This window comes from Dicentrarchus labrax, unplaced genomic scaffold, assembly GCF_905237075.1.
Source record: "Dicentrarchus labrax unplaced genomic scaffold, dlabrax2021, whole genome shotgun sequence".
Lineage (NCBI taxonomy): Eukaryota > Metazoa > Chordata > Actinopteri > Moronidae > Dicentrarchus > Dicentrarchus labrax.
This window is the reverse complement of record NW_026136714.1, coordinates 20,953,583-20,980,376: the sequence shown is the minus strand read 5'-3', so window position 1 is coordinate 20,980,376 and position 26,794 is coordinate 20,953,583. Positions and strand designations below refer to the sequence as shown.

The window sequence follows — 26,794 nt, the reverse complement described above, 5'->3', positions numbered from 1 at the left end:
AATAAAGATGTCAGGATGCTGCAACACACACACACACACACACACACACACACACACACACACACACACACACAGTAACCAACAATGCACATGAACAAATATAATAGTGGTAGAAACTACAAAAACTGCATCACATCATATAATGTAGTAAAAACAAAAATGTAGCTCATTACAAACATATTGGAATTAATATATTTGCCAGCCAAAAAGTAACAAGAAATGTCAGTACAGAAAAGCTGAAGACATTTTTCAACTTTAAAACATTACGAGCAGCACATATCTTGGTAAGCCTTTTATATAGAACCTTAGCACAAGGGTCAAAGTCTCTATGACATTACAAACACGTTTTTGGCCATAACTCAAGAATTGACCGTATTCAGACAATGATTGGCGACAGATGTTAAATGGAGTACAACGAAGAAGTCATTTTTCATCCAGAAGGTCAATGGTCAGCTGGAAAAAGGCTTTTGGCCATTATTCAGCACCATAACTCAGGAATAAAAGGGGGGATTGTGACCATATTTCACAGTTGGTCAAACACTGAATTGGAGATGTTTTTGACTCAAAGGTCAAAGGTCATTGTGACCTCAAAATAGGTTTATCCATAATTTAAGAATGAACTGGGTAACTAGCACAGTACGAGCTTTCATCATCATCTTTCCATCTCATCCATTCTGCCTTTCACTTACTGCCTGTACTGGAGTGTGCCTAGCTAATGGTGATCCTGTTAGTGAGTGAGTTTCATCTACTCATAGAGGCTTTGCATCTAAAAATGCAAGGAGAAAACAAAAGCACCACATTTTGTATAGCTACACTCTACAAGAATCCATCTTTAAATAATAAATCCATGTGTACCTGTTTATCCAATACATCTATGATAATGCTTCATTAATCAGTTCAAAGACTTCCAAAACTTCCATTTAGCCAAAGAATTTACTTTATACCTTCACCACATATTATATGAGTCTGGACAGACATGGATGTAAAGTGTAACTTGACTGGTTGGCAGAGGCGTACAACCACAGGGCTGTATTTCTAGTTTTTAAATCAGAATTTTGCCAAATTTAATTATATTTGAAATAAATTATTTTAATTCTATTTTTTGTGTTCTTGCTTGTGCCAACATTGCTTTGCTATTGGTACCAGAACTCTAGTATTGGCCCTAGAATTAAAAGTTTTAAACAAATGCTGAATTTATGTGTTTGAGTTAAACGCAAATTTCAGGAGGGTGACATGATGGCCTTGAGGGTTAATGCATTATCTCTCCACTGTCGTTATCGAAGGCATAAAATGCCCACAGGCAATATATTGCCATCTCTTTTATATCGATTCACTAACAGCCTCAAAAGTACACAACTGGAGGGACTCTACTTTAAAACAATGCAGAAACACTTACATGTTGTGTGTATATATATATATATATATATATATATATATATATATGTGTGTGTGTGTGTGTGTGTGTGTGTAGGAGGGAAAAGGAGAGAGTCTCTATATATATGTGACTGTGTGTCTTTGTGTGTGTGTGTCCTCTCATTATGTTCCAGGATTTAGGCTCAAATCCCATTTAAACCTGGGCTTTGATTTAAGGATCGGTGTAATTTAGTGGAATCTAAAAAGTCTCATTAGTTTCTACAAAGACCTTTTCTTGTCTTTCATGCACTGCATGAAAAACTCAAACGTCCTCCGTTTGACTGAGATAATCACACTACTTAACCACATGCAGTTCAAGGTGCTGCTTTAGTCAACTACAATTATCATACGCACACATGCACACACCTGTACCCACTTCACAAAATCAGAGGTTCATTAATCTCGCTTTCCCTCAGGCAAACTCCGCAGACGGCTGTTCTACTCTCAGCCACTGGAGAACGGCCGGGTCCTCACACAGGGCTCTACCTTCACCTACCAGGACGTCCTGGACCAGTTGCTGGTCTACACACCTGAAACCGTCAGCGGGGGAGCCGATGAAATGGGTTTCACCCTCACCGATGGCATCTTCACGTACACGGGCCGTCTGGAGTTCACCATGGATGTCAGGAGGAGTGAAGGACCCCGGATGAACGTCAACAGAGGCCTGCAGCTCCCGGCAGGTGAGAGGGGGAGGAAGGAGGGTCGTATTAGGACTTTATTTAATGAGGAAGAAAAGAAACATTTTGTGTCAATACAAGGTTTCAGCAGAATCTTAGAAAGTGTGAGAAAAGTCTTAAAGTAAGTAAGCTAATGTAGTGCTACATTTACTGTACTTTTACACTTATCAGATAAATACATTGAGTGCTCTGAATCATTTCAGGATCTTCATCTAAGATCACAGAGCAGAATCTGAAGGGTACAGACATTGACTCAGACATCCTGAAGCTCAAGTACATCTTGACCAAAGACCCTCCAGCCGGCAAACTACAGCTCAGCAAGAACGAACGTGTGGAGAAGATTTCTGTTAAAGGTCCCGTTCAGAGCTTCACCCAGGACGACGTCAACAAAGGTCCCAGCTTGTTTTTTTTTTGTTGTGTTCTGTCCTAACTTTGTAAAAGTGCTTTTTAAAATGTTCTGTAAATATTTGCTTCAACCCCAAGAAAAACAGTTGGAGTTTTGTTCTTGTTGGTAGAGGTTACAAGACAAAAATAAAAAATATATAACCTTAAATTCTACAACTTTATAGTCAAGAAACAATCACCCTAGTAGTTTCCCCAGCGATCTCAGTTTAGCCACTGTTGTTCTAGAAATCTCTGTCTCTGACAAGAAATGTCATGTGTCAAAAAAGTACAAAGGATTACAGGTGGTGTCTAACCTTTTTAATATCAATAAATGAACTATTATCCACCACATACAATATAATAGTAAAACACCAACAGGGACCATTTTACTGCACAAAGAGTACATTTTGTTGATAATACATACTTTTACTTAAACAAGGTTTGAATGCATGACTTTTAGCTGTAATTACAGTGTGGTTTGATACTATTACTTAAATAAAGGATATGAATACTCACTCGGAGTAGAAGATGCTGCCATTTTCCTCTTTTATGGTCTAGTTTGCTTACAATCATTTTGCTAATATCTGTAGTTTAATATGATAATGACCTACTGATGTTGGAATGCTTTCATTTTCCCAGCAGTTAATGTTTATGCATGCAGCTGAAACACAACATTAAGTTCACACTGAGTGTCCTTGTCTTGCAGGCCTACTGCAGTACAGCCATGAGAAAGGGGAGAAGGGAGGCAGCCTGTCTTTCAAGTTCAACCTGGTCGATCCAGAGGGCAACAAACTGATCGACCAATCCTTCTTCATCAGTGTGCTCGGTAGGGTTTCTTCCATCCTCTGTTACCTGCAGCACTAAAATAAAGGCTCGAGTGTTCCTTCACTTGGTGGAGAGAAGAAGGCAATTACTACAGATTTATCCCTTTGTCCTGCATGCTTACTGATGTTCCACTGCACCCTGAACATGTCCTGAATATGAATTGTAGAGCCACCCTCTGTACAAGCTATTGTTCTTACATTTCACGCAAGTACATAGCGCTGATATTTACACATGACAGCTTGTTAGTTATTACTTTAAAAAGCCACTGGCTGTTCAACTTAAGTTAAATAACAACTATCTCAAAAGGATAGGTTCAATATATATTGTACTGCTGATGATCAGTCAAGCAATAGTAAATGGATCTATGGCTATTTTGATAATTGACCACTAATTTAAATTGTGTATTAAGTTAAAAATGTTAACATTTGGTTAGAGCTTATTTATATTCAGGACTTGCTTGTTAACTGGAACCCAGTCAGGGTGGTTCTGAATTATATTCAACACCCTTTCTTTGCAGCAGGTGATCATGCTGCTGCCAGTGTCTGTGGTTTCTCTCTGTTTGGGTCTTCTTAAGTTGACCACATTTAGGTCTTAAAATCCTCAAATCCAGAACAGTTTTGGGTAGGCTTTCCACTTTTGTTTTGGCTTGTCTCCAAAACATATAGTATTATATAACTTTACCCATGAAGACATGAAGATACTTTACATTAAAAAAGTATAGCTTAATTTCAGAGATAATCAAAAATTGGTATAAGTAAATACATTCTTTATTCTTCTAAATACACACAAGAAAATGTCACGGCTGTTTTGTAGAATTCAGTTCATGCAAACGTAGTCCACTGTATACTTTAGCGTCTCTTTGTCGACAAGAAACTACCCCGCTAGTTTCTTGTCGTCTGTGATGGCTGAAAACACACCAAAACTTTATTTTTTCTGCTTACTTCCTTTTGGGGACTCAGCCAAACTATTGCAGTGGTTCAACAGTTAAAAGTCAGACTTCATTACAAGCTGCTGGAGACTGAAGGATTGTCTGTCCCTCACGGCTGAACAGCATCCTGATTTTCTCATATCTTTCCCAGCTCACTTTTGATCCTGTTCTGTATTATTCCCTCTCGTTTTTCTCTCTTCTGCTCTCTCAGATGTGACTGCAGTGAAGCCCTCTGTTCATATCTCTTCCTACAACACTGCCCTCTGATTACTTCTCTGCCCTTCTCTCAATATTTCCTAATCCGTTTGTCCAAATCTCTCAAACCTATATCACTCTTTCACAACCCCTGATATGCCATACTCCCTCCTTTGCCATCACCTGACTTAATCTTTACCAGGTTTTTTTTCTTCCCTCCTTTCCCTCTCCATCTCCAAATCAGTCTCAGCTTCTTTCTGCTCCACTTTTTCAATCCATTGTATTAATTTTTTACCAGGATGAGAAATTGACCCAAATTCTTTTTTATCTCCTTTTGGATGAAGTTTTTCATAAACTCAGGAAATACAAACAACAAATTTTTTGCTTGGAGGGGTCTCTTTTTCTTTCCTTTCATGATGTTCCTCTCCTCTTCTTCTATGATTAACCTCCTTCTTCTCCCCTTCAGAGGATCGTCTTCCTCCGTCTGTGGTAGTGAACAAAGGCCTGGTGCTGGATGAAAACACAATGAAGAAGTTGACCACCCTGCAGCTGTCAGCCAGCGACCAGGACAGCGAACCAAGCGAGCTCATCTACCGCATCACCAAACAGACGAGCCTGGGTCACCTGGAGCACGCAGCCAGCCCAGGTAGCAACACCGGATTTGTGTTTTAGGTTTTGCAACTAAACTTTACGGGCTCCATGATCCCTAAGATAGTGCATATTTATGCCTTATGGTGAGAACAAGTGACAAATTCACATGTTACATACATACAGCAATTATTTTGTTATGAATAATTATTTATTTGAGGTGTTTTCGAGGAGGATAGAATAGCACCAAAATAACCATACACCATACTTTGTTTGGTAGAGGTGGAGGCTTTATTTATTCACATGACCTGCCTCATCAGAATTTCTCTTACGTGGGACTTTTTATATGAAGAGAATTTTTCCAGAAACTCAGGCTGGAATTCAATAATGTAAAAAAGTTTCTAACTTTTGACTTTGGTAAAATATATCATGAATGTAATGACAGTTGGTTCATGGCTGCCCATTTTAATGCATTTAAAGGCCAGTATGTGCTGAATTTTAAGATTTCTAACTGCTGCCCTTCAGTGGTGGCATCAAAACAGACACTAGTAATGCATACCACTGGCTTTCAGAGGCTAGTAGTTTATCTTGTTAGAATATAATATTCACTTAAATTTCCCTGGACTCTTGTGTTTACTCTTCTGTACTTGTTTTCTACAAAGAGGCCCCTGTGAGGGAATACAGAGATAAATATTAACGTTATTTATAGGGCATTTAGAAAATAGATGCATACAACGTAGCTAGTGAATGTGAATGTGCTAATTCACATATTGATGATTCAAACTAATTTGCTGCAGACCTGTGGACCATTATTTCACATACAGTAGGGTTTATTCAATGTCTTTGATAATTAACTCAACACATACGCACAAAGAAGAAAGTGTATTCATGATCTTGCTCCAGTTACTCTCTAGTGTCTCTCTGATGTCCACTGCCAAATAGATACACTCTCTCACTCTTTCATGCTTCTTTTGACACTCGCGCACACACACACACACACACACACACACACACACACACACACACACACACACACACACACACACACACACACACACAAACTGATATTGAATGACTGCAGCCTTCACAAAATGTCTTGTGTGTTTAGTGTATTCCCAAACTCCTCCTCCTCTGCACCATCAAAATCATTGTTTTTATTTCCACTGGGAAATAAAACATTTTCTCTTACATTATGTCACCTTAAATGGTTTTAATGGAAAAACAGAATGGAGAAAAAAAGAAATTGATGCATCTTCCAACCACAAAGAGGTGATTATTCGCTTCCGTGCTATTGAACAATTCTGCCCCAGCTGAATGGATTCCCCACATCGCTGAACACTCTTGCAGCATGCTAATTAGCTGGATGTTAACACCGATCTTCGAGCATCAGTTCACCTCAGAGCCGCAGAGCAGCTCCGATAATTACCACTAGCCATTTGGCCAATCTGTCATTCCATGCTAACATGCACAGCTAGCTTCCTGCACCTGCGGGATAGCTTGTCAGCCTACTTGGTACTAAGGTACACAGCACAGAAAGATGAATGCTCTTTTTTGATGCCCACTTTCAAGGCCAAAGTCTTCAAAAGGCTTATTAACTGGCTAAGGTCATGACATCCCTCTCAGGTGGAGCATTTGTCAAAAGGACTGTAACCCACTACCTCACCCCAAATTCTTCTTATGTTCACTGCAACTTCTTTTAGAGACAAGTTTGGGGTAAGATGTGTAGCTCAGACTTTTTGTACAAAAGTACAAAAGAGTCCATAGCACTGATGTGTATGCAAGGAAAAAGATCCAGCTTTTGCTGTTAGCTCTTAAAGTGCGGCTTTTCATTTTTTTCTGTCAAGACTTCAGTTGTCCTGCATCTGCCATGTCATTCTAAGGCACAGTTGTCAGCTCCACCAATCAGAAGTAATGTAAGATTGCTTTCAATTTTCAAAAGGAAGTATAAATAATAAGTCAGGGGCCGCTAGACAGATCAACTAATCCAAAAGGCTTCATTAGTCATACGTATTTGAACAGCTCTGGGTTGTTCACCTTGGTTGTATGAGATTCACTGAGGTCAGACTTTAGTTGTCAGTCACTCCTTACCAGCTCTGCTCTGTGGCATTTGTTATGTCCAATGCCATACTACATACTGATTATTTAATCAATACAGTGTATTTGCTTATCTTCATAGTATACCTCTTTTGCATTTAGCATACAGAAATCAACATATTTTGCTGACTACTAACAGGAAATGGTACAATTTCTGCCAATAGATCCTCCTAAATGTTACACACTGGACATTTAAAAGCACTGCCCCCTTAAATTCAGACATTCTCTCAGTCAATTATCAATCTCATCAAAAACAGTGCATAATAAAAGCTTATGCTGACAACACATCAAAGATGGTGAGGCTGCTGTGTGACTGTTGAGCCATTATTTGGTTTTGAAGAAAGCAGTGAAGCCTTACCAAGTGAGGGGTGCAACTACCAATGACACACTCTAGCTTAAGCATAAACAGCAATAATTTCAAAGTTAAACTGCACTGCCCCTAAACACCTAGTATTTGTTCTTGTAAGTTTTGAATAAATAATTCTTAAAGACTTCTTTGACTTAAGAAAATAAGGAAGAATTTTACATCATTACACACAGCATTCAGAATGTGTTAAACAAAAGCGTGGTATTTCCTGCTCCTGTCAAGTCAAATGGAAGAGAATGGAAAATGCCTTTCTGTCTAATATGATGGTGAAAATAAGCCGGTATTTTCATCACTGACTGAGAATATTGCCTCTGTATCCCTGTGTGCCTGTAATGATTACGATGATGTATAAACTTCCAGCTGGGGGAATAGATGGCACAAGCTAGGACCATACACTTCAGCAGGTTTCGCTGTGTCAAAAGTAGACGTGACGAGGATTGATGTTGAAAAGCTACATTTCCATTTCCTTAAGGCCCTCGGTGACATAGTAAATGAGGTATTGCATTCCCTGTATAATTTTTGACCCGCTTCATTGGGAGTTATTTTTTATTTTGGAAAATTCCACCTATCTGCACACAAAAATAACTTTTCACCCATCCCTGTCTGCTACCTTCACATCAAAGTCCATCTATAGATCTTTGAATATCCCTTCATAGAATGGCAGGCCTAATTTAAAATGTAGCATCAGGTAATGGTAAAATGCTGTTAGCTTTGAATTGAAAAACCTGTCTACACCCAGTATTAATGTAGCAATTTATATGGTAAAATTTTTGATTTGTTAAACTGTCTGCTGTAAAAATGAAATATAAGAAAATAAAGGATTGGAGATTGAAATCAGAGAAGATGGCAATTTGGCTCAACTTATATCTGTTCTCTCGTTTGCGTTCATCATACATAACTATTTATTTTATGCCAGTGTTACACACTTTATATATCTTATGTAAACGTAAATGCATTAACGCATGCAACTTCGGAAACCTTTGTTTTTTTATCTTTAAGCATCCAGCCATAATAAATCAGCAGAAATAGAACTATGATGAAAAATATGTTTTGTTTCTTTTTTTAGACCATTGCCTTTAGTTCCACGCTGAGTAATGTTTGATCATTGTAATCAAACTTGATTACGTTTCCCACTGAGTTTCAATCCGTGGAGGCGTCAGAGAGTGAAAAGGAGCTGGAGTCTCGTTAAATAGATTTTTGCTTTAGTTTTAGTTTAGTTTATTTGCTCATTAAAATGATAAAAGCCAAAAACCAAAAGAGAAAAGGAATACAGTGTGTGCTCTGAGATAAATGGCAAGGGGGGCTTGTAAAACCATTTGATGCCATAATATAAAAGATAAAAAAAACAAAACATACAATGATCAACAGACACAGAAGACTTACACAGAACACAGTTGACACTGAAATTCAATACAGGAAGGATTGGTAGAAGAACAACAGAATGTATAAATACGTTAAGTGAGTGTGGCAGCATGGGTTCAAAGAAAAGGAAAGAATGGATGTCCTAATTATGTTTTTTGTGTTTATTTGTGCATTTGTCCACAACAGTATTTGTTTGTGTGTAGCCTATAGGTGAGTCAGGATGTATCACTGATTGTATGGGTTTTCAAAGAAAGAGAAAGTAAATTTTTTCCAACTCGACTAAAAACTGTTCTTCTTTCTCCAGGTACCAGAATCAGCACATTCACCCAGGCTGACCTAGCATCACGCAGCATCCAGTATGTCCACACCAGTGAAGAAGAGAAGCATGCAGATCAGTTCTCCTTTGTCGTGTCAGATGGGACAAATGAGGTGAGTGAGGGGGTCAAATCTAAAGATTTTGCTTCAATAATGTAAAAGAGCAAGGAGGTACCTTGAAGAACATTTCATGATACTTGCTTACAGACACTGATGGACGGGGTATCGGCCATCACATAACCAAGGGTTCCCAACCTTCTTAACTTGAGCCCCCTTAAAATGAGGTTGGAAATCTTGTGAAAGAGGCTTCCAACTTCAGTAGGAGTAATTTTTTGAGATCTGAAGAAATTAAAATATTCAATATAAGAAAAAAAATCATCTTGCGTGTCCTTACATTTGTCTTAGAAACTGACCTGATAAATTATAACATTCAATATTGTGACATCAATAACTTTGATTCAATCAAAACTGGTGAAAAGCTAGTGTCAACAATGCCTGGACTCATGTTAGATCACTTATGAGTTCCACAAAGTGGGGCATACTAATTTTATTTAATTTGTGACAAAGGGAGCACTTGTACAGTTGAGATATGTTTGATCATCGCATCCCTCACTCTAGGAGTTGATTATAATGAAAATAATAGGGGACCCAATAAGGTTCCATGGGGAATGCCTTTAAAAGAAATATTAAATACAGTGGCTTTTTTGTTTTGTTTTGAACAACAAGAAACATAAACCAGATTCCCTCCCCACCACACACACACATCCAGCTAGATGTTGGTTCCCCTTCAGTTTTGTGTTCAGGGCTACAGCTGGTAGGCTACAACAGTATGGGCTGATTGTGTCAGTAGAAACTGAATTTGAATAATTTAGAACTGAATATGAATTGCTCAACTTGAATAATTGCATTAAAAAACTGAATTTGAATTGGATCATTTGAATTTGTATTGTTTAACTTGAATAACTGTATTGAAAAACTGAATCTGAATAGCATAATTAGAATTTTAATTTATTAGTTTGAAACTAAATTCCAATAAACTTGAACTGAATATAATATCATTAATCTGAATTCACTTGCAACTGAAACTGTATTTGAGCCTCACTATAAATTCAACTTTTTATGTACTTTCACTTTCACTCTCAATTCAAATTCAAGCCACAAGATTCACTGTTAAGGTCACAGACGGGTCAAGGTTGTTCGGTTAGAGCAATCGAGTGCAGATGCACAGAGCTCCTTTTTGGCCAAGCAGCACGAAAAACATGCTTTAAACAAAATGTACTAACCGGAAAAAATTAACAGCTGACTCCTAATAAGTTTTTCTATGTCAGGCCTCAAATTTACAGTGCAGTAGATAGAGTCACTCTAGCTTGATTGATAGGTCGCCACAGACTTGTCAATCTCAAGGTAGCCCCGTCTATTTTCCTCTAAATAGGATCGGAAGTTACACCTTTAAATGAACATCATGCTGTGTTGAAAAGGACTTGAAAAGGACTTGAATCTGACGATTAAGATCAAAAACTCATAAGAAAAATGTTTAATGAGATAACAGTCAGGTGGGAAACTTATTTTGCCATTATTTCTGATGGAACTGGGCCTCTTTATCCAGTGAAGTCGCCCTCTGCTGGCTGTTGGAAAGAATGCAGGCTTACTCTGCAATCGATTGCAATTATTCAAGTTGATGCAATTATTCAAGTTGAGCAATTCAAATTCAGTTCTAAATTATTCAAATTCAGTGTCTACTGACACAAAAATCACAACAGAAATATACAAGCTTTTGTAGCTTTTTTGTCTTTTAAGAGCTGCATAAGTTATAGACAGGTGTGAAGTTAAATGTCCAGAGCTCAATGTAGACATTCTCCATCATATTAACCAAATGTTTACTATAAGTCAACTCCATTGCAGTATGAGAGGCAGACAAGCATGTATGTGATTCACGTTTGAGCACCATTTCATAATGACGAACCCCATTTGGCATGGCTGAGTCTCTCAGTTCTCATGATAATGACTATATAGACATAGAATAAAGACAGGCAGTGTTGGTCTTCCACATATAAAGCCCTTCAGACTGCTTTGTCATTGACTTTTTGGTTTGACAAAAAGCTTTTTAGTCTGAAATATCTTGCAAAAATCCTTTCTTTAAAGGTTCTGTGCTAGTTTTATGACCGATAGGACACTAATTACATTGTAATATAAGGCATAAAGGATTTTATAACATATAAATATATCAATATATATACAATATCTAATGAACCCCAAGCTTTTAGAGTGGTGAGGTTGTGGCTCCCCATCCCTTTGAGTTCCCCCCTAGTTTGCCTCATGCATAAATCTGCCTTGCTAATCCAGACTAATGAGGACCGCAAGGACTTGAGTAAACATGTGAAAAAGGTCATTTGGCATTCACGCCTGGCTGACGGCAGTGTGTGGACGCTTTTGTGGCTGCTGTAGTGGTTCATGTTTGTGAAGTGGTTTGGTACTTTTACTTTTGTTAAGTCTCCTCTCTCCAGTTGGGAGGCCTGTTTAGTTTTATATTAGAAAACCATTCATATTAAAAAGATGTATTTTTTATTAAAGTTTTTTTTGCATTTTAAAGTGATACATATTTTACTTAATGTGTGGTGAGATAGGATTGCTCAATGGCATACCAGTGCAAAGTTTCTGTTAGGACTACAGTTTATGCTATTTGGGTAAATATTCTGGGTTTTACAGAATGTTCCATTTGGGCATACAGTAACAAGACATCATATAGTTTTTCTTACTTGTAATTTCTTCCAGATAATCCAATGGGCTTCAAGGATCAGTCCATACTTTTCAAAACTGTCTCAAAATAATACATACGTGCCCATATGTATATTAAAAGTATTGAAAGAGCTATTGGTCACTGTAATTGTCTGTCCCATCTGTATTGGCCCTTCCAAATGTGATTCCCTTGTAAGTGACGGGGGACAATATCCACAGTTCTCCTTCTGTGCAAAAATGCATTCAACTGAAGTTAATATAAGGCTTCAGCAGTGTGAATAAACAAGTGGGTGCCAAAGTTACTCTGTTTTTATTATAATATTCATTCTTTACATGTGGTACATTTGAGCATATTGCTTTAACACTTGAATAAATGTGAACATATTGAAAAGGTAGGAGTCAACCCATAAAGGAAGACTCAATCCTTCAGTTTATATGAGAAATTCTCAATCAATAAATTTGTAGATACATGGTTTTCATTAGTCTGTGACGAATGTGATCCTAAACGGAAGTCTTTGACACATAAGTGATACTTCCTGGTGAATAATATTAGTTGCACATCTAAATTCAAAATTGATTTATATTTTCCTATATTTATGTTGTCTCCAGGTTGCCCAGACATTCTACATCACCATCAAGCCAGTGGACGACTCCCTGCCTCTGCTCCAGGTTCCTGGCATGAGGGTCCAGGAAGGGGTGCGAAAAACCATCACTGAATTTGAGCTGAAAGCCACTGATGCAGACACTGAGGTAGGACACTGACTACACAAATTCCTGAAATCTTCAGCAATTTCTTAATTACTTAATTATTTTTTAACCAGTTAAGAAAAAGAGCAGGACCACCAAATAATAGTTGGTACTCAGTATTTAAGCCGGCCAAACTAAGCTGTGTAAGCTGGCCTCTGTTGCTTGGAAAGCCGGCTGTTCTCTACAGCTTTATTTTCTCTGGCAACAACATTACAAAGACCATTTCCTGTTGCCTAATGGACAAATCCAGCCTCAGGCACTCTTACACTGTTAATCCCATCAATCTGCCATCATCAGTGTACTCCAGGAGTTATTTTATGATTATTGCAATTTCTTATTTTAATGCATCTATTTTTTCTGAACAACCATGTCTGCATCTATCTGTTAGCAAAAAATACCTACCTGTTCTTCAAGAATAGACAGTATGGTTGCTAGATAATAATAATAAACAATATTTATAAAACATGAAAAACACCATAAACCAACTCTCACCATAACAACCTCTCATTCAAAATTTCAGTTTCTTTTTTCACCATTTCTCTCCCTCCATTTTTCCTGCTAAAACATAATTTTGTCCAGGCGGAGTCCATTGTCTTCACTGTTGTCCAGGCTCCTCGACATGGCACCATTGAGCGCACGAGCAACGGCCAACACTACCGGCAGACCAGCAGCTTCACCATGGACGACATCTACCAGAACCGCATCAGCTACAACCACGATGGCTCCAACTCGCTCAAGGACCGCTTCACCTTCACTGTGGCTGATGGCACCAACCTGCTCTTCATGGTGGAGGAGGGCAGCAAGGAGGTAACTGTGTGTGTGTTTGTGTGTGTGTGTGTGTGTGTGTGTGTGTGTGTGTGAGAGTAGGTGTGTGTGTTTGTGTGTGTGTGTGTGTGTGTGTGCGTGTGTGTGTTTGCACACTGACATTTTTACCACAGCAGGAATGCTAAATTTGCAGTTAGATTGTGTGTGTGTGTGTGTGTGTGTGTGTGTGTGAATATGTGTGTGTGTGTGAATATGTGTGTTTGCACGTGAGCTGTATGCATGCAGTCTTTGAGCGTGTGTTTGTGTATGTGGAGGTGGGAGTATATAGTGTGTGTTTATTAGCGGACAGAGAGTGATCTTATATACAAATTTAAATGCAGGCTGTCATCTCACTTGACTCAGTTGGATCTATATGTCTGTATGAGGCAGCTTCCTGACATTTTTATTCCAGCTGGAAGATTGAATTAGCAGAGTTAGGGCACACGTGGGTGCACGTCAATGTGTGTGCATGTGCGCTCATGTCTGTGTGCGTATGTGTGTATGCTCTGCCCTTTTTATGATGGGAGGGGTGAATCAGCGGTTGGCGTGTGTGCTTTTATACTTCTATCTGAGTACCTGACTGAGTGACACTTTTGAAAATTGAGGATATTTTTGCAGAGTGAGGCCATTTTTGAAAAGTGTGGACATCTTTGAAAAGGTAGGACATTCTTGGAAAGTGAGGATATTTTTTGAAATGTGAGGACATTTTTAAGGGATTAAAATAAATAAATAAATCAAATAATACAGAAGTAGCAGAACTTAATTTTGTAATTTCTTACTTCCTACCTTATCATCTCATCTTGCCATTCCTCCAGTGTTTAGTTTCTGAGCTAGATCAGAAACCAATGGTCTAGTATGCATTAAATGAGGGTCCTCACAAGTATAGACATTCAAACATTGGTGTGTGTGTGTGTGTGTGTGTGTGTGGTGTGTGTGTTGTTAATGTCAGCTTTATGGTGGTAGTTATGAGCAAGCCTCAGGGTGAATTGACTCCTCCGCTTGTCAATTTAGCGTCCCTCTCAGCCGCCCTCCACCACCTGTCACTACAAATAGTCCACATGATTAAACTAAATGGCGGCAGCCAGGTATTGATATCCCTAATCACACACACACACACTTCTCAGGCTTGTGCTTATTATATTTCGATCGCCTTGGGACATTTGGCTTAACAGTCACACATGTTCTTCTGCTCAGGAGACGCTTTGCTGCCTTACTGCTGCTGGTGTTTGAGGTGAATTTGTTCCCACTGGAGCTGCCCTGTTATTAAATAATGTATGAGCTCCTATAACACCCTTCGGATGAATGCATCCTTCAAATGGCACATGTCAAAGTTCACCTGAACAGCGTCTCTGTGATGGCAGGTTGCACTTTCTGTATTCCCTCTTGCACCTCGGACACAGCGCAGTAACTAGTAATATTGGAGTAGTTCATGTGATTTAGTCAATGCAGCTTGAAGGAGCACAAATCAATAAAACTGATTGTTTTCAAATTAATAAAGTTGATTGTTTTTAGCCACTATGAGATTCAACCTGTATCCAGTACATGAGAACTTTTCCATTTCCTGTTTAAATGATTAATTCAAAACACGAGATGGTCCTAACTTTTGTCTGTTCACACTGATGTCTATACATTATCGAATGCACCCAGGACATTGGGTATTGGGATTTAGGCAGCAGTCTGAGGGACAAATAACTCAAACCTTGGGTAAAATAAATATAGCATATTTTCAAAAATGTATTTTCAACCTTTTCCAGATCATCACGGCTGCTCCACAGAAGTTCAAGATCGATATTCTGCCAGTTGACGATGGCACGCCACGTATTGTCACCAACCTGGGACTGCAGTGGCTGGAGTACATGGAGAACAAGGTACAAGTCTTACTCTTGTAAGATCATTTCTTCATGAATGTCTGCAAACATACTCTATAGTCTCTGCTCTGTTTCATGGTAACATTTAATAGCTGTAAATGAAGTAATGGACCCAGTGATGGACCCTTTCAAATTCATAGGACGCTTTACAGACAAAAAAGTTTGAATGAGCAGGAGGCTGGGTTGTTGCAGAGTAGTCTACATACTCAGCATGCTCTCCTTGACTAAATGCAATTTTTAAGACTTACTTGATTGTGCACACATAGCTCTGTGTCTTTGCCGACAGATTGTATCACAGTAACATATTAAATGTGTCTTTGTGACTGACGGAAACACAAAGAGAAGCTCAATCACTGTTTGCTCACAATGTGTAATTTACTTACTCCCCCTGCTGGTTTAATCACCTCAACACAATGCAAGCACTAGTTTCTATGGCAGACATTGTAAAAATGTCACTTTGTTCATTCATCCTGAGTCTGTGCTGTGTTTGCACTGTAGGTAATTAAGTCTTGGATGTTTTATCACTGAGGAAAATTAGCATACAGTGGTAAACTCTTTCTTCAAACAGCTGGAAAGATAGCACACAAACAGTTCCTCAGTAAAAAAGTTGAAACAAGCCTGTTCAGCAGCAGCTTGTAATGAATATATTTTTATATAACAATGCTGAATGCAAAAATGTGTGTTTCTCATTTTTATAAACTTAATACAGGTTTGTATCCCCATAAATTATTCACATTTTAAGAAAAAATGGTTTGAACATAAATCTAGTATACATATATATATGTATACATGTACGTCCTTCAAAGAAAGTGCTCTGGATGGCTGTAACTATGGGTGTACTACTCAATCTGTGATCTCAACTGCACATTTGAGTACTGAAAAACAGATTGTCCAGGATCGTAATCGGCATTAATCTTATGACACAGATCAAACAAAACAGAGTTCACACTGTCTTTGTGTTAATTAATCCAGAATCACTGCAGCAATATGAAAGCAAGAACAGAAGCCAGAGACACAACCATAATCAATAGTAGTTCATGAGGGAGGAAAAAGGCCCTTATGAACTCATAAACCTTTCCACAATAATGTCTGTGGTGTAATAACTTTAATGTTCAGTCTAAGTGGGGCTACGGTACAGGTACATTTCAGTCATTTCTGTTTAATGTCCACCAGGCCACCAACCTGATCACCAAGAAGGAGCTGCTGACCATGGACCCGGACACAGATGATGGACAGCTGGTTTATGAAATCACCACAGAGCCAAAGCATGGCTTCCTGGAGAGCAAGCTGAAACCTGGCAACACCATCACCACCTTCACACAAGGTAAACAGATTCCATCTAGTTCTTTGTTTCTTTCTGGCACAAATATTAAGTTCATTTTGTTTTTCACTTTTTGAACTACATTTACAACAGCTGTTTTTAATATTTGTTAGTTGTAGTACAGTAAATGACATTTTCTAATGTGCTTCAGAACAATCATTGGTGATGTCAAGGTTTCTGTTTTTTATATATACTGATACAGATTGACTGGGTGCTCCTTTTCACCATCACCATTGTGTTTTCCTTTTAGAAGTTGTTTCTAACACTTTGGCTTGTGATTCCTTAAAATTCATGCGTATCTGTTTGTGACCTCTAATCACAAGTGCTGGTCTTTTTTCTTCTGAGATTATTTAATTTGAAGGATTTTTCAGTATTTAAGTATTTCAGTATTTCAAAAGATGTTGATTCCTTTCTTAACCCTTTACTAATTTTGTGACCTCTTAATTAATGTTAGTATGGGTATCACCAGTCTGAAGGTAGAGCTAAACAGTCAAGGACGAGACAAAAGCTTTGCTATATGTCCAGTCTCTGTCTCTTAGTCACTGAAAGTTTTGTTGAAAGGCACCTCAACAGCCGTGGGAGTGTTTTTCCTCCTGTTTCCCCCATCCCGCATTTCCCAGCCTATTTGCAGTTTGAATCAGCAGTGTTCTCATCATCAGCCTGCTTATCGTCACCTCTACACTACAGCCAGGAATCAATGTCAGCATGCTTTTGTGAAATGTTGATCCTCTAGGCTAGAGAGCAACTCGAAACTGTCACTTTGATATGTTGCATTCTCAGGTTGGAGCATGTAAACATCTTTTTGATGATAATAAATATCCAATAACTAAAATCAACCCTCAACCTGAGAGAGGGATTTACTAGTACAAACTGTCTGCCAACATTATCCCAACTGTCAACATTTGCTCTCTTATTCTGCCATATGCTTGCACTGTGTTTCGCAATATTCCTGTTCTGGATAGTCATGCATACATTTTTATCCTTTGCGTACTAGTTTCTGTCCCCCACTTTGTATTTATTATTAAGTGTTTATTCTGAACTTCCTGAAGGTCATTTGATCTTTTTTCCAGCACTCTCATCCCTCAGCCTATTAGCCCTCATTTACAAGGTATTTCCTTTCTCCAACCTCCTCTGGAAGGTATAAATGAGCCGAAATTGTGGGCCAATGATGACTTTCATCTTCATTTTCAATTTTTTTTATTTCTCTAAAGTAATGGAAAAAGCCCGGAGGTTGCAAATTATGAAATCATTATTTCACAGTAAATGCATTCTTCACAAAGATTTTTATTAATATTCAGTTCCTGTAGGGACAGTCTCTTTTTTGGTTGTCTCCTCACAGTATGGTCAGAGTGACATGCTGGGTACAGTCCTAATTGTCTTATATGGATACCTGCTGCAATGTCACATTTTTTGTCACATTTAAACATTATTTTGATAGCAGAAACATATTTTTCTGCAATAAACAATTGACCAACAACAGCTCTTTCACACAATGCATGATGTATGACAGAGTCCAACCCCCTGAAAAGAGTGTAAGAGATGAGAAGAAACAATTATTGAATCAGTGAAATGAAGGAATACAGTGTTTGAGCTTTATTGATCTGGCCTTCTTCCTTTGTAGCTGATATCAATCTGGGTCTGATCCGCTACGTGCTGCATCAGGAGAACGTTCAGGAAACCATGGACAACTTCAAGTTCCTGGTCAAAGACAGCAAACCAAATGTGGTCAGCGACAATGTCTTCCACATCCAGTGGTCACTCATCAGCTTTGAGCACAAAAGGTCTGTATTATGTGTGAGGCATTTACAAAAAACAACTTTGTAAATTTCCCGAAGTGTCATAAATGTACCAATTTGCAATTTTTTCAGTTGTTTTTGAAAATGTCATACCAGTTCCTGTCCAGAATCCTTGCTTTTCTTTGTTTAAAAAGCAAGTAAAATAAGCTCTTACTTCCTATCATGCTCCCACAGCTACAATGTGAGTGAGAAGGCAGGCACGGTGGCCGTGACGGTGAAGCGAACAGGTAACCTCAACCAGTACGCCATTGTGCTCTGCCGTACTGAACAGGGCAGCGCCACCTCCACCAGCAGTGTCGGATCCCGTCCAGGCCAGCAGGACTATGTGGAATATGCTGGACAGGTAACCGTGCTTTACTAATGTCAAATTCTTCTCATTCTATTTTCATTGTTCTTCAGCATATTTCAAAACAACAAACTGTCTGAGCTTCAGTCTTCTTCTTCTACCTACTTTGACTTTATATTGGCCTTAGAAAACAATGATCCTTAATTCTGTGCAGCTTTGTTTTTCTGTAAAGCTTTTTTAATTTAACATTGGTATTACATTTAAAAAGTAATAGACTTAATTTGTTTTTTTTTTTTTCCCAGTTTTAAAAGTTTTGTTTGAAGTTTTACTCTTGATTAAGACACCAGGGCTTCTATCTCTTTTAAATGTTTCACCCCACTAGATTGGGTATATTTGTGCCACCTTGTATTGACATGCACTGATCTTGTAAAGAATATGTGCTTCCTATTATATGTCCGTCATTAGATCTTACATCCAATTATAAACAAACATACAAACTGACAAACACTGTTTTGTCCCGTTAATTCACAGGTACAGTTTGATGAGCGCGAGGACACCAAGGTGTGCACCATAGTCATTAATGATGACAAGGTGTTTGAGGGAAGGGAGAACTTCCACGTGGAGCTGAGCATGCCTGTGTATGCGCTGTTGGGTGGAAACACGCGTGCCATCGTCAACATCAACGATACTGAGGACGAACCAACTCTGCAGTTTGATAAGAAGACCTACCACGTCAACGAGAGCACGGGCTTCATCCACGCACCCATCGAGAGAAAAGGTAAAGAACACCTTACAAACTGCAACGGGGGTTTCTAACATCACCTCTATTTAATTCCCCCCTTTTAATTTAAACTGTAGGGACTATTATTACGCCTATTAAGTTTCTTATTAAATTTTTGACATATTTGCACATACAGTGTGTTGTTGCAACACTTTGTAAAGGCCATATGATGCATAATGAGTGCACCCTTGTTCCTGTATGAATATTTGAGGATTTTAAATTTTAAATTTAGAGATTTTGTGGATGACTTTGTATTCATTTACTTGTCAAGTTCCACATTTTTTGGTATCTTTGTGATCTTGACTTGGCATACTTGGCCATAAAATATCAGTTTGTAAAGATAAATCTCGTCAGTGTTTACAAGGTTAAAGAATTACCAAGTTATACAGCAACACAATGAATGTACAGCAGGGATGAGTGTAAAAGCAGGTCATCTTTCAAGGTCAGATGCCAAATGCTAAGTCAAGAATCATTGTTTTATTTGTTCAATCACTTATCAAGCACTAAATATTATTAGTATTTTTTATTAGTTCCAGTTTTGTAGCTTGTTTTTTAGCTGGAATGTTTCAAATAAACATGCTTAAGACAGCATGGAGCACAACAGATACCAACCAGACTTTTATGGTGCCACATAAATCCAAGCAAACCTGTCTACAGTTAATAAAGTGAACAAAACCCCAAAACAAAACAAAGATTCACCAAGCTACTGTCATGTTTGACTATAAAATACATATCCATTTCCACTCAGGTGACACCTCCAGCACCGTGTCTGCTCTCTGCTACACCGTGACCAAGTCGGCTCAGGGCAGCAGCCTCCACGCTCTGGAGTCCGGCTCTGACTACAAGAGCCGCGGCATGAGCAACGACAACCGTGTCATCTTCGGCCCCGGCATCAGCATGTCCACCTGTGACGTTAAGCTCATCGACGACAGCGAGTACGAGCTGTCTGAGGAGTTTGAGCTGGTGCTTTCAGATGCTTCGGATAACGCTCGCATGGGGGACGTGACGGTGGCCAAGGTCGTCATCGATGGACCCAATGATGCATCCACTGTTTCTCTTGGGAACGCCACCTTTACTTTCAGTGAAGATGCCGGTGTGATTCTCTCTATTTTTTCAGCCTTTTCATAGAATTACATTTACACCAAGAGAATTTTAGGTTACGCTCTGTTTTCTAAAGCCACAGCATGGTGATACACTGAGATAAATGTGAAACTTTAATGATGTCCATGGGGAAATTAGGAAGGTGCCAAGGAGAGTTAGAAATTATCTTTGGAAAATGTTATAATGGCTACATCCACAGGTGTACCATTCATTTCTTGCCAGTAGTGCCAATGTCTGTGGACCCCCTACCCTCTTCCTAAATCTCTTTACAAAATGACTGCACATGAAACAGAATGTAAGCATACCCCCCGAATATGTATACATCGCATTTGTAGAAAAAAGATTAGATTTAGTCTTTTCATGTAGCTTGGAACAGAAAACATATCTGAAGCGGGAAACACAGGATTGATGATTCTTGTAATAATTAGCACAACAGGGTACTGCTTTTAAGTCAATGTGTTGCTACATGTAATTCTTTAGAATCACTTGTAGAAACATTTTAACTTGAAGGCTAATGTTACTCTGTCTAAAGATTCATGTTAATAGACGTGCTTTAAATACCCCTACCACCCTCATCTCTCTGCCTCTTCTGCTTTCTTTCTGTCTCTGTCTCTTTTTTTTTAAACATTGCTTTAATCTTGGATAAAGGCATCAACCATGCAGCTTGGAACAGCTAGCATTAATTAGTCCCAGCAAAATAAGCTGCAAAATTAATTTTCTCTGTCAATTTATTATGTTGCTATTAGTTCATGACCTAAATTTGCAGACCAAAGTAGACTTTTAAAAGCAGGGCTATTGAAGGTCACCCAGTATCTGACCTGGTTGTCATTTGTTTGCCTTAACAAAATCCCCAAGGACACATCTGTAGTTTTATGATACAGAAATCCTGATTCCATCCATCTTTTCTAAACCGGCATTTCATTTTCATCTCCACACTCCAGGCACAATTGAAATACCAGTGCTGCGCCATGGCAGTGACCTGTCGTCTGTTACCTCTGTGTGGTGTGCCACCCGGCCTTCAGACCCCCCCTCAGCCAGCCCGGGGGTCGACTACATCCCCAGCTCCAAGAAGGTGGAGTTCAAACCTGGTAAAACTGAGGAGGTAAGGACAGACACTTTTCACCTGCAGCAAAAAAACACATTTAGTGTAGTTCTTGTGTAGGTGTTGTAGTGTAGTCTTTACACAGATATCTAAATGTTTTAAGTCAAAGGCAGTTGGACTGGAATGGAAACAAAGAAGCCTAGTAAGTAAGTAAGTAAGTAATAAGTAACATGACTGTAATTCTTTACAGACCTGCAGTTTAACCATCATGGATGACATCCAGAACCCGTCCATTGAAGGATCTGAGTCTTTTGTGGTGTTCCTCAGTTCTCCTCAGGGTGCTGTCCTCCAAGAGCCCTACGAAGCAAACGTTGTCATCACTGACACCTTCCAGGACAGTACGTACACACAAGAAAGTCACAAACTTTAAGGCATTCACTTAAAATCAAATATGCATTTCTTTTTTTTTATGTTAGGCTTCTCAGATCTCATATACTCATATACTATTAATATCTCAATTGCATAAAATGCTAGGTTTTTCAAATTTAGTATCAGCTGTCTCACAACCATCATCCCCCTTCTCAGTTCCCAGCATGCAGTTTGAGAAGAGCGTCTACACTGTGAAGGAGAAAGACCGTGTCCTCCACATCCCCATCTTCCGCACAGGTGACCTCTCCTTCAAGTCATCAGTACGTTGTTTCACTCGGACCATGTCAGCCATGGTGATGGATGACTTCGAGGAGAGGAGGAATACCGACGAGTCGCGCATCACTTTCCTCAGAGGAGAGAAGGTAAAATTTAGTCCAAGATGTTTGCCTAAAGTAGATGAAGTCAGTTAGTCTGTTTGTATCTCACCTGCCCAATAAAAACATCTTTTGTTTGTTTCTCAGGTGAAAAACTGCACAGTTCACGTCAATGATGACTCTGTATTTGAGCCCGAAGAGGAGTTCCAGGTGCACCTTGGGACACCGCTGGGTGACCACTGGAGTGGGGCCATGGTGGGCGCTAGCGACATTGTCACCATCACCATCACCAATGATGAAGATGGTAAGCAGGAGCCTTTAGAAGTCACATACAATAAACTGTGACAGACGTAGTCACCTCAGTTTTGTTTTAGTAAGAAGTTTGCCCTTGGCTCACATATTCATTCTATTCTGATCAATACATTTTTTTTTTTTTTTTTTGACTTTTTAAACTTACTAACTTCTAAACTTAAATCTGATATTATTTTGTTCACTGTAAGAGGAGATGAAGGTTCCTCCCTAACCACATTTATTTTAGAACTCTACAGAAATGTAGTTTTCTGTAATATAAATAAAAATAATTTTTTCATTTGAATGTGGTAAACAATATTTAGTTAAATCCCTGTGCACATACCCATTATTTTTCTTGATTGCAATTATACTACCTTTATGAGATAAAAAATGGAGTGGATAAAACATTAGAAACAGCTTTTATTGGAACAAAATACAATTTAAAAGTACCACAAACTACAGTTTCAACAAAAACGTTTATTCATTTTAGCCTTCATGAAGGGAGGCTTTATTGCAGGACTATCTAGGTGTACCTGATAAACTGGCAACTGTATCTCCTAATTAGCAAATTCTTATATACAGTCAATGACAGATAAGTCTTCTCCTGTTCCTGTAGCGCCCACCATTGAGTTTGAGCAGGCGTCCTACCAAGTCAGAGAGCCTCCCGGTCCGGATGGCATTGAGGTGCTTAACATCAAGGTGATACGTAGGGGGGATCTGGACCGGACCTCCAAGATCCGCTGCAGCACCCGAGATGGATCAGCCCAGTCTGGAGTGGACTACAATCCCAAGAGCCGAGTGCTTAAATTCACCCCTGGTCAGTTACAGTTTTCAATATATTTTTTGTATGTTTGTAAGTTCAAACATAGTATGAATGGCAGAGAAAAGCTTAAATATGGCTTAAACGTCTCCCTTTGCTTCACTTTGTAGGGATGGACCACATCCTGTTCAAAGTTGAGATTCTGTCCAATGAGGACAGGGAGTGGCACGAGTCCTTGTCATTAGTCCTTGGCCCTGACGACCCTGTGGAGGCGGTGCTCGGGGAGATCACTATGGCGACGGTGACCATTTTGGACCAGGAGGCCTCAGGCAGTCTCATCCTCCCTGCCACGCCTATTGTAAGAAACGTTATAAGGATTGTCAATCTAACTTTTTCAGTGGGCTTTAAATGAAATAATGGCAGCTATGACATAAATAATTCATAATTTGATAATAACACACAAACACAGACAAGCATAAAGATGTAAAGCAGGAGCAGTAGGACAAAAGTACAGGATGTATTTTTAGCAGCTTTTTGAAGAACTTTAGTGACTTGGTTGATTGTTTGAACCTGAGCTTCTGTTTGTTTCAGGCAGTGCTGAGAGCTTAACTTGTTTTTAGCACTTAGAAACATCTCCACTCCCAGCAAAAGCACTCCTCTAATACATGTTCAGTAACTTCACAACAGCAACAGGAAACATGAGCAACATTTCCCTTGAGGCATTAGTTTACAGGCTTTTAGATTTCTTATGTATTTAACCAGAACCACTTACAATAAGTACTTCAGTTTAGCTATGCTCATATGTCATTAAAATATTATATGGCGGCTGATTTGACCCCAAATGCCTTTAGTTCCTCAGCAGGAATCTCATCTTGTGTAGTGTTAATGTTCTACCAACCTCGTCTTTACCCATCCTCCTTCCTCCTCAGGTGGTCTCTCTTGCTGACTATGATCACGTCCAAGAGGTGACCAAGGAAGGCAGTAAGAAGACACCCTCTCCAGGTTACCCTCTTGTATGCGTCACCCCCTGTGACCCTCATTACCCCAAGTACTCTGTGATGAAGGAGCGCTGCGAGGAGGCGGGCATCAACCAGACCCAAGTTCACTTCTCCTGGGAAGTCGCGGCGCCCACCGACACCAGTGGTGCCCGGTCCCCCTTCGAAACAGTCACAGACACCACCCCATATACCAGCGTCAACCATATGGTGAGTTAGGATTTCTAAAAAGGAATAGATGAAGTCGAGGTGATTGGTGCCAAAACATCACCTACAAACTGTGGTGTCCTCGATCAGTCAGAACAGAGCACGCCTCTGACCCGAGCCAACCACAACCAGCAGTGATGCTGACTGTGGTCGAAACAGACTTGAAACTTTCAACCAGGGAAGGAAGTAAAACACTGCTATTTATCCTGATCCTGATCCTGATGATCTTTTTTTTATTTTTTCATGACATAATTCTTCCTTACTTTGCTTGAGTCAAGTGCCTATCCAGTAGAAAAGAAAATGTAATGCTTTAGTTTAAGTTGTAAGTCAATCGGAGAGGTCCCCCCAGAATTATTGAAAATCGTGCTATAAATTGGTGCTATAAATGATGCTATAAATGAAAAAAAAACACTGCTGAAACATATCAAACATGCTGTTCCTCTGTTGTCTCTCTCAGGTCCTGGACAGTATTTATTTCAGCCGTCGCTTCCATGTCCGCTGCGTTGCTCAAGCTAGGGATAAGGCGGGTCACCTTGGAACACCACTGAGGAGCAACATCGCCACCATTGGCACAGAGGGCTCCATCTGCCACACGCCTGTTACCACGGGAACCGCCAGGGGCTTCCAGGCTCAGTCCTTCATCGCCACACTCAAATACCTGGATGTCAAGCACAAGGAGCACCCCAACCGGTGAGCATAGACGGGCAGGTGGTGGCTTTTTAAATTGGATAAAAGCTATGTAGTGTTTGTTAATGTAATTTATTTTCTGCTCTCTATGTCCTTGTTTAGAATCCATATCTCAGTGCAGATCCCCCATCAGGACGGCATGCTCCCACTGGTGTCCACCATGCCGCTGCACAACCTGCACTTCCTGCTGTCAGAGTCCATCTATAGACAGCAGCACGTCTGCTCCAACCTGGTTACCCTCAAAGACCTGCAGGGTGTCTCCGGTCAGTCACATAACAACACAATCTCATAAACACACACCCACACACACAAATCCCTCCTGGGAACATTAAGTTCCCCCTGAGAGCTGAAACACCTGCAGGATATTAAGCAATATAATTTAGATGACATTTTACATTTATAGCATTCATCTAATATTCACAACAGTGGAATATTCTGTAATTCCTCCATTTTCTACATCACAGGCAGCCAGATGTTCTCATAGTTTCCTAGTTGAAGCCAGGATTTATGTAGGTGATAATACATGCAAGGTGTCCTGGTCGATGAAAATATGGAACAAACGTAAAGAACAGAATCTGTTATTTTCTGTGCATGAACACCAGGCATACCAGTGTAATAGAAATTGTGCAGTGAATTAACCTTAAACTTTTACCAAATGTTTTTAAATCGGAAAATATTTTTTCCTGTGACCATGCCACTAAGATTTTTTAGATCTGTTTCAGCTAATGCAAGCTGTGATGACATTCTCCCACAGAGACAGGTTTCCTGGACGATGTATCTTATGACAGCATCTCTCTGGGGCCGGGTTATGACCGCCCTTACCAGTTCAACCCCAACGTGCGGGAGGCCAAGAGCATCCAGCTCTACAAGCACCTCAACCTCAAGAGCTGCATCTGGACATTTGACGCCTACTACGACATGACTGAGCTCATCGACGTCTGCGGGGGCTCCGTCACCGCCGATTTCCAGGTGCAGAAGACAGTCGATGGCTAGACATGAGTCATGAAGAAAATCTTTGTCTCACTGCAGTTTACCAATAGCTACTGGCCAAAATGATCAATTATAACTACTAAACCATGTAGCAAACATCTACACACTAGAACCAAGATTCAATACTCACTTGTTCTGGGCCTCTTGACCATATCATTTCTTCATCGTCAGATGTTTTTTTCAGTTGTCATAGAAAAGTACAAACCTTATTATTTGAGCACTGGCCACTTCTAACTGTTCTTGTCAATGTTTGTCTAAAAGATTGTTTGGACAGTCCACTCTTGACCCTGGAAACAATAAATGACATACAGTAGCAAAAGCTCCAGAACAAGCAGACGTTGAGTGGATTGTATATTGATTGTTCTGTCAAATGCTGTCTCCAAGGTCAAGAAGGACTGTCAAGCTTAATCAGATGTTATTTAGCTTAAGGCCCATTTGTCAGCCAATGCACACAGAATTCCAGTTTCCTAGAAATTGATTTTTAAAAATTT

The 26,794-nt window shown here is 39.5% G+C and overlaps 1 protein-coding gene across 2 annotated transcripts in view; it reads left to right on the top strand.

Annotated features, from left to right (window-relative positions):
• The window catches only part of fras1 (Fraser extracellular matrix complex subunit 1), a 229,714-nt gene that overhangs the window by 196,328 nt on the left and 6,592 nt on the right, over nt 1-26,794 (top strand). For both annotated transcript variants that reach the window (XM_051422880.1, XM_051422879.1), the window contains exons 43-65: nt 1,830-2,093; nt 2,294-2,482; nt 3,181-3,300; nt 4,889-5,068; nt 9,138-9,262; nt 12,494-12,634; nt 13,211-13,438; nt 15,190-15,303; nt 16,477-16,627; nt 18,246-18,405; nt 18,595-18,763; nt 19,238-19,484; nt 20,236-20,580; nt 21,530-21,690; nt 21,881-22,028; nt 22,216-22,421; nt 22,521-22,677; nt 23,281-23,481; nt 23,595-23,782; nt 24,354-24,629; nt 25,084-25,316; nt 25,416-25,576; nt 26,068-26,282. In XM_051422880.1, the coding sequence (XP_051278840.1) occupies nt 1,830-2,093; nt 2,294-2,482; nt 3,181-3,300; nt 4,889-5,068; nt 9,138-9,262; nt 12,494-12,634; nt 13,211-13,438; nt 15,190-15,303; nt 16,477-16,627; nt 18,246-18,405; nt 18,595-18,763; nt 19,238-19,484; nt 20,236-20,580; nt 21,530-21,690; nt 21,881-22,028; nt 22,216-22,421; nt 22,521-22,677; nt 23,281-23,481; nt 23,595-23,782; nt 24,354-24,629; nt 25,084-25,316; nt 25,416-25,576; nt 26,068-26,282 (4,379 nt within the window). The remainder of the gene's footprint in view (nt 1-1,829; nt 2,094-2,293; nt 2,483-3,180; nt 3,301-4,888; nt 5,069-9,137; nt 9,263-12,493; nt 12,635-13,210; nt 13,439-15,189; nt 15,304-16,476; nt 16,628-18,245; nt 18,406-18,594; nt 18,764-19,237; nt 19,485-20,235; nt 20,581-21,529; nt 21,691-21,880; nt 22,029-22,215; nt 22,422-22,520; nt 22,678-23,280; nt 23,482-23,594; nt 23,783-24,353; nt 24,630-25,083; nt 25,317-25,415; nt 25,577-26,067; nt 26,283-26,794) is intronic.